This window comes from Cololabis saira, chromosome 18, assembly GCF_033807715.1.
Source record: "Cololabis saira isolate AMF1-May2022 chromosome 18, fColSai1.1, whole genome shotgun sequence".
Classification (NCBI taxonomy): Eukaryota; Metazoa; Chordata; class Actinopteri; order Beloniformes; family Belonidae; genus Cololabis; species Cololabis saira.
The window spans coordinates 36,374,237-36,387,154 of NC_084604.1; the positions used below are offsets into that span (position 1 = coordinate 36,374,237).

The window sequence follows — 12,918 nt, forward strand, 5'->3', positions numbered from 1 at the left end:
GGAGTTAAACTATGGAATGACCCTAACCTAGATTTATGAATGTGCAGCTCATTTTCGGTTTACAAAAAAAGGTTTGTAGAGCAATTTTTCAAAGCTACAAGTTAATGTTTACTTGTTTTTGTTTGTTGCTGTTCTTCTCTGATATTTATTTAAAAAAAATGTCTTTACTACTATATATGTAAACCTTATTGGTCCTCCTTTTCTGGTTTAGTTTTGCTATTGTTTGTTTGCTTTTTTTATTGTATCAGTGTTGGGTAGCTTTATTATTTTATTTTTTGCTATTTGAAAATGTATTTATTACAATACATTTAAATACTGGTAACCTTATTGGTTTCTTTTTTACCATTTCTTTTTCTGGTTTGGTTTAATTTAGTTGTCAGTGGTTGTTGTTTTGTTGTTTCTTTTTTAGTGTAACGTTTGTTTTTTTTATATTGAAAGAATTCTAGATAGCTTATTTTGGTTTGTAGGACAGGCATTAATATAAGCACTATGCTTCTGCCTGTTGCCTTTTCAGTCACTTTTTTGTCGATAATGCTTGTCTTGATAATGCTTGTAGTGTGATGTGACCGAATAAAGAATTTCAAAAGGAAATCCGAGTTATATCATGGAGCAAATTTAATGCTCCTTCTGATCCTCTTTTTTTTTTATGGATATAAGCTTCTGAAACTTACTGAGTGTAACATTTTCCACAATGCCTGTGTAATGTACAGGACTGTGTCAGATATTAGAATATTGTGATAAAGTTCTTTTCTGTAATGCAATTTTAAAAAAAAATAAAAAATAATAATACATTCTGGATTCATTACAAATCAACTGAAATATTGCAAGCCTTTTATCATTTTAATATTGCTGATTATGGCTTACATTTTAAGTTTCCCAGAAAACATTTACATATGTATATGTGTGTATATATATATATATATATATATATGTATATATATATATTATGTACATTTACATATATATGTGTGTGTATATATATATATATATATGTGCATATATATATAAATACGGTACAGACCAAATGTTTGGACACATTTCCCCGTTTGTTTGAATGAGAAGGTCCAAACGTTTGGTCTGTACTGTATATATATCTCTCCAGTGTTAGCGTCGCTCCATTACCCGTAAAATTCAGAATCCAATTTAAAATTGTATTACTTGCGTATAAAGCCCAAAACGGCTTAGCTCCGCATTATTTGCAAGGCCTGATAGTGCCTTATGTTCCTGGCAGAGCTCTCCGTTCTCAGGGTGCAGGTTTACTGGTAGTTCCTAGAGTATCCAAATGTAGATTTGGAGGGCGGGCGTTCTGCTATCAGGCACCATTACTATGGAACCAACTTCCAATCTGGGTTAAGGAGGCTGACACCACCTCCACCTTTAAAACTAAACTTAAAACCTTTCTGTTTAGTAAAGCCTATAGTTAGTGTTTAGTAAACCTCTAGCTGGTGTTGGTAAATCTCTAGGTAGTGTAAACTCTAGTGTGTTAGAGTCGCTCCTGTAGTTTCTTGTGCTGCGCCCCCCCCCCCCCCCCCCCCCCCGACCCCCCCCCCCCCCCTTTCTCTTCTCTTTTTTCTTGGTGCAGCATCCTCTGTCGGTGACGAAGAGCATCTCTGAATGCAAAACATCGGATCCTGCAGTGTGGGAGTGAGAGGGGCAGGGTAACGGCCCCTTTTGGGCGGGGGAGAAGGTTCGTCCGTCAAGACTCCTCTCCCTGGCCCTGCCCCTTTTCAACCTTTCCCCGACCCTGCACCCCAACCTGGGACTTGATGATTGGGCCGGAGCTTCGGGAGCTGCATGCTGGCCTGCGGTCCCCACCCCTGGTCATCCCGCTGCTGCTTCCACCTGCCTGCTGTGCTGCTGCTGACGTCCCCGACCCACCAGTCTGGCCTTCGGCAGGAGGGTCCCCCCTTATGAGCCTGGTCCTGCTCAAGGTTTCTTCCCTCCTAAAGGGGAGTTTTTTCTTGCCACTGTTTGGCTTAAGGTTTTTCTCCCACTAGGGGAGTTTTTACCTGCCATTGTTTATGTAATAATTGCTCGGGGGTCATGTTCTGGGTATGGGTCTCCTATATATATATATATATATATATATATATATATATATATATATATATATATATATATATATATATATATATATATATATGTACGTATGCATATCCAACATTGAAGACAGAAAACAGAAAAAAAGAGTTTCTTCACACAGGCGGCTCATTTCCTCTTTTTCACCATTCATTTTTTTCTTTTCTTAGGATCATTCGTCACTGTAGGTTGCAGAGCTGACTAGGTCAGAAAAAGGCTCAGACATGAACTTTGTCCTTTCTATAAATGGAAGTGTCCACCCTGGGATGTCACAGTCCATGACGGGAAGTAGAGTAACATCTACGTCCTCTGAGGCTCTGGAGCAGAAACCAGTGAAACAACCGAGGAGAACCATGTTTGAATCCCAGTCACTTAAACTGTCTCTGGTCCTGGTGGGAACGCTTCAATTCACAGGTAAGGAAACATATTCATTACACTTTTTAAGATGAACCACTGATGCCGATGCTAGTTTTGACACTTTTCTGTCCATTAATTCATCGTGTTTTCATAGCTTTGAGTAAAAGTAGTAAAATGTTACATTTTATCAGTCATTTCGACCCAGTTTCAGCTCCTCACGTGTCATTTTCCATCAAATGTCACAAGATGTTTTGTGTTTGAGTAAAACTGATCAGGGGCCTCATTTATAAAGCTTGCTTGTGCACAAAACAGGGCTGAAAGATGCACAAGCCACCTTCTACGCAAAGGTTGGGATTTAAAAAGAAAAAACTAACCGAAAAATCTGCGTATCTCTACGCCAACCCTGACCCTCCCGTAGGAACATGCTTAAGACATGGGGAACTGGCGACGCAGGCGGTGAGGTGGTGAAATGAAGCCAGATTCATGTCATACTCTTAATAAAGTCATCACATATCACAACATATATCAGACTTATAGTATAATAGCGCTGATCGTGTCCCTCTGTGTTTGAAGCTCAGAGTCAGTCAGGACTCTGCTGCTGCTGGAGCTGCAGCCGCGGTGAATGGGCTCGCCACCCGTCCCTTGAAATACGGAATTGTTACGTAATTGGGAATTAAAAGTTGCGTTCGGTATTGAACCAATACGGAACGTTTATTCCGTATTTCACAATTGTCCCATGCACGCCTGTCACACACGCACACACTAGTTAAGCCTAATTATGGTTCTGCGTTAAAACAACGCGCACCTACGCCGTAGGTTACGCGGCGACGCGCACCTATGCCGTAGGCTCTGCGTTGGTGTGATGAACCATAAATCAGCCTTGAGCAGCACTGAGGGGCGAGGGGAGGAGGGGGAGTGGGGATCCCGTCCCGTCTTCGCACAGAGTGTCTTGATGATTTGTAATTACAGGCTGAGCCTACCATTAGTTCTTAAACTGAAAAAAGTGGGGGGGACAAAAACATGAGTTTGAAAAGTGGGGGGGACATGTCCCCCCTGTTCCCAGTGCGCCGTGACACTCACGGGCAGCAAGGGCGTGCTGCCACTCACTCGCTTTATTTTATACTATTTATATACTTTTTCTACTTTTACTGTGACCACCAAATAATGTGGTTTTCCTGTCCTCCACCTCATCCACAACATCTTGTTCCCACTTCCCAGTCTCCGTGAAATGTAGCGGCACGGTGGCTCGACACGTCTTATCATGCGTCTCATTCATCCTGACGCCTAACAGGCTGCAGGAAGCCGCTGACATGCTCAGCAGGCTCCTTCATATGCAAATACTACTTTGCATTGCCCATATATGGTAAAAAGTGGGCGTGTAGAGGGCGGGATATGAGCCGAATTCACATGCGCAACCTTTCAGCTAGACTGTGATTTATAAAGCGAACGTTGCGTGCAAGTGTGCGTGCACAGGGTTTTATAAATCTGGATTTTTCTTTGCGCCCGCCATTTTCGGCTTTTGGGTGTACGTGCACTTTTAGTATGGATCCTGCGCACTCTTTTATAAATGAGGCCTCAGGGCTGTAATTTAAATGCTGGTTGAAATATATTTAAAAAAAATGGATCCAAAATGAAGATGATAAGAGTTTGTGTTTGTTTTTCTCTAGTTTTCTCAGCAGCAGAAACTCAAACATCCCCCATCAAAGTCAGAGTTGGATATGACGTCACTTTACCTTGTAAGGATGTTAAAGACTTTGGTGATAACTGCAAAAGTACCACCTGGCTCTACGATGATTCAAAGAAATCAGTGACACTGTTTGAACACGGGAGGATTATCAAAGACACTGGAGATAAATCAGACAGACTGAGAGTTACGGAGAACTGTTCCCTGGTTTTAGAGAAAGTCACAGTTGAAGATGGAGGTCGTTACATCTGCAGACAGTTCAGATCAGGACAACAAGTCACAGACTCTTATGTTAGGCTGTCTGTTATTAGCGGTGAGTATTTACATCATGTTTTCAACTTAAACTGTCTCATTGAAAAACCCCTAAAATTTTCCAGTAATTGTGGTTTCAATGAGGAACTTAGATGCAGATCCACAGAAACGGCTCTCAAGAACCAGCTTACTACGCGTTTAAGACATTTCCTGTTGGGACACATTTAATATTATTGTCCCTTTTCTAATTTATTTTATTTTACATTTACTGTTAATGGCCAGGCAAGTTTATTTGTATAGCACAATTCAACACAAGGTAATTCAAAGTGCTTTACATCAACATTAAAAGAGGCAAGACACAATTAAACAGTAAATAACAAATAAAATGAAATAAAATGATGAGAAAAGAGGTAAAATAATGTTAATAAGCACAAGTTGTTAAAAAGTTAGGGCAGTAGAGTACAGCAGGTTCAAATCTCATTCTTACAATGGCAAGAATTACGTTTCTATACGGTCAAAACGTACAGAGACCGGGTTGAATACAGTATTACAAAAGTAACCTGTAACAATTTGTACGGTGAATTAAACCAACCAAAATCGTTTTCCGGAGTGATTTGATTTGAAAAGTTATCCATTTGTTCCTGCGGATGTTGAACTTCAAACGTTACCCATCTTCTTGTGTCTCATTTTTACCACATCAGTAAATCCGACTACTAGGCCCACCCACCCAAGGGGATCAGCAAAAGCCACTCCAACATCCTCCACAGAAACGGCTACAGGTACATTAATGCTTTAATTTTTACAATTTTTATAATCATTAGTATCTTTAAAGGTTAAAAGGTCTTGAATGGTTTAGTGTTTATAGTATTTTATTTATATTATCATTATTATTATTTCATTTTATTATTTATTAATGTTTTATTTTAATTTTATTTTTGTATTTTATTTTATAGTGTTTGGGACTCAGAAAACATGTTTTATTATTAGTTTTTGTTAGTTTTGCAGTTTCTGAATACTTTTAATTTCTCAAACAGCTGAATTTGAAATCCTTTTGAATGTTTAATTAATATCCTTCAATACTGGTTTTGGTTGATGTTCCTCTGACTGTAGAAATACAATTATTGATTGGATATGATTGTGGACAAATCAAAGAGGAGTCCTTTGGAGCATCGGGTTTATTTTATTATTATTCAATCAAAAAAAAAGATTGCTTCAATCAAAATATATATATATAAAAAAAAAATTCTCTTCAATCAAAAACGTTTTTTTCAATCAAAGAAAAAAAGTGTTTGAATCCCAAAAAATATTTGAGACTCGGAAAAATGAATTTGAAAACTTTTTTTCTTTGACTGAAAAAGTTTTTTTTATTGAAGTTGAAAATATTTTCTTATATTTCTTTTTTTAAGCAACTTCTTTTTTGATTAAATGATATATATTTACTTATTTATTTTATCTTAAAAAATATATATTTTTTTTTTATTGAATAATTAAGACACAAATCTACCTCATTAGTCTTTGAGATTCAGGGTTGTGTGATTATCTGCTGACCCCATCTACTTTCCTGTCTAATGATTAGTTCACTGGTGGAGGTTCGTCTACATTCCTGCGGGTCTGGCAGCTCTCTCAGTCGTCGTCGTGTCAGTCAACATCTGGACCAAAGCTGAAGGTGAAAACGTGTGAAACTTTCGTGGGGGCGGGTGCACCTGCCTGCGTCGGCGGCCGGGGCGGCTCTGTCTCTCCGGGCAGGCTGGCCCCCTGCCGGGTGGGGGTCGTTGGCCTGGAGGGTGAGGGCAGATTTCCAGTGCTTGACGTGTGTCTCCGTGTGTTCCTGCTTCCTAGATTGGCAGTGGATGTCGTCACCCCCCAGAAATAACAAACAAAACAGGCAAACAAACCAACAGAACAAAGAAAAAAGAAAAAACAAAACTAAACACCAGCTCAGATCCATATTAAAACCCTGTGTTACAGTAAAAATGTACAGTATGACCAGTCAAGAAAATCCCTGCAACATGATATTAGAGACATCAGACTACATAGTTCAAGTACGGCTCCCAATCTTTATAGAATTGGTCTGTTTTTGAATGTAATATCCATGTAAGGTTCTCTAATGGTACCAGATCCAACACCACTCTTTTCCAGCCTTTAACAGTTGGTACTTTTTAATTGATCCACTGCAATAAAATATTCTTCTTCGCTGCATAAGTAAAAATACAATAAGCCTCCGATTATGTTTTGATGTTAAGTGTTGTCTTGGGACGCCCAATACAAGAGATACGGGGTCCATGTCCAGTTTGAAAATAAAGGATTATCTTATCTCTTATCTCCAGTTTTAAGTCCAATATCTTTTCTATTTCAGATAGCACATTAGACCAATACACTTGAAGTTTACAACATGACCAAAAACAACGAGTTAGGGAACCAATTTCTATCTTGCATTTAAGCAGTGTTGGGGGTAACGCGTTACAAAAGTAACGCAATTACAGTAATGTATTACTATTTGCTGTAACGCAGTAATATAACGCATTACTAATAAATTTTCGGTAATATTTTACTCGTTACAATCTAAGTAACGCGCGTTACAACGCATTTTAACCCGTTTAGCTGTTGTTTTCTAAAGAATTCACCAACACCGCGTCCGCGAGACATCCCGACAACAGAAAAAAGCGTTGGGAACGCGGCGCGGCGGAACGTAGCGCCGCTGGACACTGTTTGTGTGGGGACTGTTTAGCCAGTGAGCAGAGCCGGAAGGGAAAAGTCAACAGTGCGGCGTGTCCGCGTGTAACTTAAATCTACCATGGTCTCAGCGTTAGAGCTCGGCCAAGTGAGGCTTTATTAATATATGGGCTTTATACATTTATTAAATATATATGAGCGCGGAGTCGGCGAGGAGCTGCGCCCGGCGAGGAGCAGGAGCCGGGCTCACAGTCAGTCGCGCTGTGAGAGCGGATTTATGGTTCCGCGTTAAATCGACGCAGGGCTTTCGCCGTAGGGTACGCAGTAGTTCGCGTAACCCACGGCGTATGGCCTGCGTTGGTGTAACGCGGAACCATAAATCAGCCTTAAACCACACCTGCAGCCCATCAGGAGGAGAGGTTAAAACAGCTGCGAGTTGTTGATTGCTGGTACGTTTTGTTAACTCTGAGAGAAATAGTTGTTTGTTTGTTAGCTTGCTGGTGTTTTTTTTCTCTCTGGGAGTTATTTATGAAGAAGTTCTGAGTTCCGTGTGAGCAGTATTCGAGTTGAGGGGGGATAAGGGGTGATGTGATGGCACCCCCCCTGAAATTAAAACGGTCCAAATCACCCCCCCCCCCCCCCCCCTCTGAAATAAAAACGGTCCAAATCATCCCCCCTGAAATAAAAACAGTCCAAATCATCCCCCCTGAAATAAAAACGGTCCAAATCATCCCCCCTGAAATAAAAACGGTCCAAATCATCCCCCCCCTGAAATAAAAACGGTCCAAATCATCCCCCCTGAAATAAAAACAGTCCAAATCATCCCCCCTGAAATAAAAACGGTCCAAATCATCCCCCCTGAAATAAAAACAGTCCAAATCATCCCCCCTGAAATAAAAACAGTCCAAATCATCCCCCCCCTGAAATAAAAACGGTCCAAATCATCCCCCCCTGAAATAAAAACGGTCAAAATCATCCCCCCTGTAAAACTGCCATCCCTCCTTTCCATCCCTTATGTCATTTCATCAATGAATGTGGTTTTACTGCTATTTCAACATTTAGAGTCATCACCAGAAAAATAACACCAGAAAAATAACTTATTTGACAATTTTCACCTGTTTCAAGAAAATTTTCACTTGAAATAAGTAGAAAAATCTGCCAGTGGGACAAGATTTATCTTTTTTTGCTATTTTGTTGAAAGTAACTCAAAAGTAATACACAAGTAGTGTAACACATTACAATTCAGATATAGTAATATTGTAATGTAACTAATTACTTTCAAATGACAGTAACTAGTAATATATAATGTATTATATTTTGGATGTAACTTGCCCAACACTGCATTTAAGGCACATGGGTAAGAGTAGGATTGAAATGATGTCTACGGTTGGGGGATTCAAGATTCAAGATTCAAGACAACTTTATTTATCCCTTGAAGGGCAATTTGATTCGGCAGCTCGCGCCTAAACACACGTAACAAACACATAACACATTCAATAGAAACACAGAGAGCATTGCAAAAATCTGCAATTTGTTGCATTAAAAAGTGCTGATACCAATACATTAATTAATTAAAAACAGTTTATACAAACACCGGATGATATCATTCCTAGAAGGTACACAGTACCTAAATGCAAATGGGATATGTGCATTCTGTGTATAATTTTTAACTGTATTGCTTGGGCAAACTGAAATTTATTTAGCATGTCTCCATACATCCTTCCATTCTTCATCATCAATTATGATGTTTAGTTCCTTCTCCCATGTGCCTTTAAGCTTGTCGGGGGTGTGAAAACCGAGGGTGTGAAACACAGAGTTTGTGTGAAACTCTTTTAACCAGAAACTCTGAATCTCAATATGAATATGCTGACAAAGCTAAAACTGGTTCCTCTTTTTTGCGTTTCTAGGTTCCAAAGTTCATCATCATGACAACACGGTGAGTTTTAAAAGATTTCATCCACTTGTAACATTATTTCGACATACGAGTTTATTAAAACATAATAGAGCAGAACTTGGAGTCAGAGAGGAAGTAGACGTGTGTGTGTGTGTGTGTGTTTTCTAGGTCCGCGGTGACGAGGACGACGGCGTGGCGACCTACGAAAACGTTGGATTCCTGCCTGTTTCTGTTGACGTTCACAGATCAATACATCAGCTCTGAAGACTCTGACAGATCAATACATCAGCTCTGAAGACTCTGACAGATCAATACATCAGCTCTGAAGACTCAGACCTGCAGTCTGAGTGGAAATCACTCCAGGCCCCGTTTCCACGACGACGTGGAGACGCTGAAAACACAGAAGCTGTGTTGCCGTCTGGCCTCTCGTTTCCACGGTAACAGAGTCTCGGCCAACGTTAGCCGGCGGCCTCCGGAGCCGGTCCTGAAGGGGAAGAGGAACCTTTGGGCGGCGACGATGACGTCTTTAACGTCATCTTTCACTCAGACACTGCTTCACCCGGGACAACAACAACAACAACAACTTGAAATTTTCAGGAAATTTTGATATGGGCATGCCCTACTTCTAGGGGTGTAACGATACACTAATCTCACGATACAGTACGATAGACGATATTGAGGTCACGATAACGATACGATATTATAGCAGTATTTTTTTAACAACCTTGAATAAGGAACATATGACTGGAAAAAATTTTATTTGAAAGACGCAAAATACAAAACAATACTGTGTGTTTGCACTATTGTTACAGTTTGTAATGCTTTATAACTGTTTAAGTTTTAAAGAAAAGCCAGGCCAACCATTTTCCACAAACTGAACTAAAAGTAAATGTCAGGTTTGCATTTAGCATCTTCAGTTTCATACAAGTACAAATATTTTGCCACAAACTGAATAGTTTCTCTCATGTATGATTTGACTTTTTTTTTTCCAGAAATTAAACTAAAATTAAATGAATAAATAAAAGTAAATAAATACATACAATTTTACATCATAAAAAAGATTGATTCATGCTCACCTTATAAGTGTAAGAGGAGATTTATTTTTGTTAAGAAGGTTATTTTGGTAATTTGATTGACTGATGTAAATCAGGGACTATAATGACACTAGTCAGTTTATCTGTAGTGATTAGTCTGTTTTAGATTGGGCGGAGTGATACGCCACAGTACGGCACTAGGTGCTGTGTTGATGTTCTAAAATCCTACACTGTTGAGGGACATTAAAGTACACTGGAACTCAGCAGAAGTTGTCTCCGTGTTTATCGTACTCACCACCCCAAAAAGGTTTAATTTAATAAGGTAAGGCTTAACTCAACACCAGCCTTACATAAGTAAAAGTTCAGAGCTCAAAACGGGACCGCAAAACGGCACTAGTTTCTTCTGAGCGGAGTAAGATTTTGGTCCGCGGGTCGAGGCGCGTTACTAGTCAAAACAATAGATTAATATTAATAACCCAATACCGCGATACAGTTTGTCACCTCCACGACACGTATTGTGACGTTTTTGTATCGCAAAATTTCGTGGCACGATATATTGTTACACCCCTACCTACTTCCCATTGCTGCTTTGGTTTGGGGCTGTAGTGGTTGTGTTCGGGGTGGTTCTATGTCAGTTTGAGGTGTTTATGGTTGTATTTCATTCATTCCTGTGCTGTGGTTTAGGGTTGTTAATAAACCACAGCCCCTGCTTCGGGGTTGTGTGGTTTAGGGTGATTAATAATGGCCCAGAAGTAGTTTAGGGTTGTTAATAAACCATTAAAGGTTGTTAATAAACCTTTGGGGATGGGGCCATTTGGCAGGTATTTTGACTGAAAATCCCAACGATTCTCAGTGGAGCTGAGTGGTTGAGGTTTAACTTTGAGTCACAAACAACAAAAACACAACTCACAAAAAATGATGATTCATAAGAACCGCTGTATAAAAAGTGCTCTATAAATAAAGTTTGATTTGATTTGATTTGGTTGGATTTGATGTGTTAACATTGTAACGATGCAAATTAACTTCACTGGTCTTGTTAGATTCTGTCACCTTTATACTGTAAATAATGTGGTTAAAACATGATGGTTTTTGTTTATTGGGTATAACAGTCTTTCATCTGGTGACATCAGTCCTGTAACACAGGAGTTAATGAGTGAAACCAAATATTGAATTAAAACCATTATTTATTCCCACTTTTTCACCTGGGTTTCAAAGGCCTGAATATAAGTTTTTTTTTTAAGAATTAAATTCCACTAAACATGACAGGTTTTCTGACTTTTAGATTTAACACTGATTTCCTTTATTCTTAGTTTTATTTCATGGGAATCAAATTTTTTTCTATATAAAAAAACCTGACACATGCATGTCTGCTAAAACGTTTTGAAATCATGACACTTGACTTTTAAACCTTTATTTTGACAGTTCGGTGGACGCAGATTTGAGATTTCAGAGCTCATTTTACAACACCCACTCTGGATTTGATTTAATTTTATTTTCATCAGTTTGAGTTGAACCTTTGAAACCCTGACTCCCTCGGGGAGGAGTTTCTCCACGGCTGTCGTCTCTCTGGCGAAGGACGTTTCAATCACGGGCAGTTTCAGGTGGGATTGATGACTGAGCAACACACACACCTCACTTCCAAGCTAATAGTATTCTTTCTCTACGCTTATGACAAAGACTTTATACAAAGAAAACACAGAAATTAGATTCAGCAGCAGTTTTTATTCTGCCTTCTTTTGAACAAGCAACTTAAGATGTACATGCATGTGTTCCTCTCAACATGGACACATGATGGTACAGAAACATCAGGAAGATAGATTCACCGCTTTCAAGCAAATGCAGGATTATACAAATTTAAATGTGACAACTCATGCGTTGACTCTTGGAATTATTTTATAATTTAACAATAGATAAGCTGTGTGTTGATCAGACTCTATCTTTCCGCCCTAATATCATGCATCACACATTTCAACCTGTAAAATTGGTTGATAACCATAAACATGGACTCCGCGGGTTGAGGGTGACACCTGGTGGACAACATGTGTTACTGCACCTGCAACCGTAGGAGATAAAAACTATTTAAAAACAGGCACCAGCATTCCCTGCTGCTACATACTAAAACATATTTAAGAGAGGATCAACATTAAAGGTAATGTTGAACAGGTGACATCATAGAAATGTTATCAATGCAGTATTATATGTTGAATAAGGATATCTATTTCAGAAATGAATTTCTAAAAACATCAGGGACAAAAATATAAAAAAGCTGAATTAAAATAACACAATATTCACGTTATCTACGACGGAATGACCCAATGATAGTTGCATTACAAAAAAATAATAGCTTCACATTTAATACTTTATGACTATTTAACTACATATTTCAACAAATAACATGTTTAACTATTTTCAAAACAGCAATAAGAGGAAAAATAATGGCAAAAACTATTTCAAATAGGGGAGGTAAGTTCACTTTTCTGTAAAAAAAAGATTTTACAGTGGCCATTAAAATATTCACATTACTAAATGAAAAATAGAAAAAAATCTGAACAGTATTAAAAACAACAAGTTCCAGTGTCGTATCTGTGTACATTTATGTTATAGTTGTACATTTGCCTTAAGGCCCTGACGCACCGACTGCTGTGTCGGCTCGCGTCGCCTGTGTCGGGCTGTGTCGGGCTCACTAGACACACCGCAAATACGACACCCGACGGCGAACTAGCACGTACGTTCTGCGCATGCGTGAGAGGTAATTCCCCTCCATACCAGCAGACAAAACAGACAAACAAAACTCTGGAGAATTACCGCTGGCTGAAATAAATCATTTAGGAAGATAAATGTTGGTTTAATAGATGAAATCTAACAGTTGTAGCTACGCCTGTTAAGAAATTTGCTCTGAAAATTTCGGGATTTTCTGCCTGCCGGCTCGGGAGCTGGTTTATGGT

General features: G+C 39.1%; 1 protein-coding gene across 1 annotated transcript; it reads left to right on the forward strand.

Annotated features, from left to right (window-relative positions):
• The first annotated feature begins 2,303 nt into the window (after positions 1 to 2,303).
• On the forward strand, positions 2,304 to 6,064 carry LOC133464820 (uncharacterized). Its single transcript, XM_061747007.1, has 4 exons — positions 2,304 to 2,493; positions 4,104 to 4,433; positions 5,074 to 5,151; positions 5,949 to 6,064. Exons 1-4 carry the CDS (start codon positions 2,304 to 2,306, stop codon positions 6,050 to 6,052), a joined length of 702 nt encoding a protein of 233 aa, XP_061602991.1. The 3' UTR covers positions 6,053 to 6,064.
• The last annotated feature ends 6,854 nt before the right edge of the window (positions 6,065 to 12,918 follow it).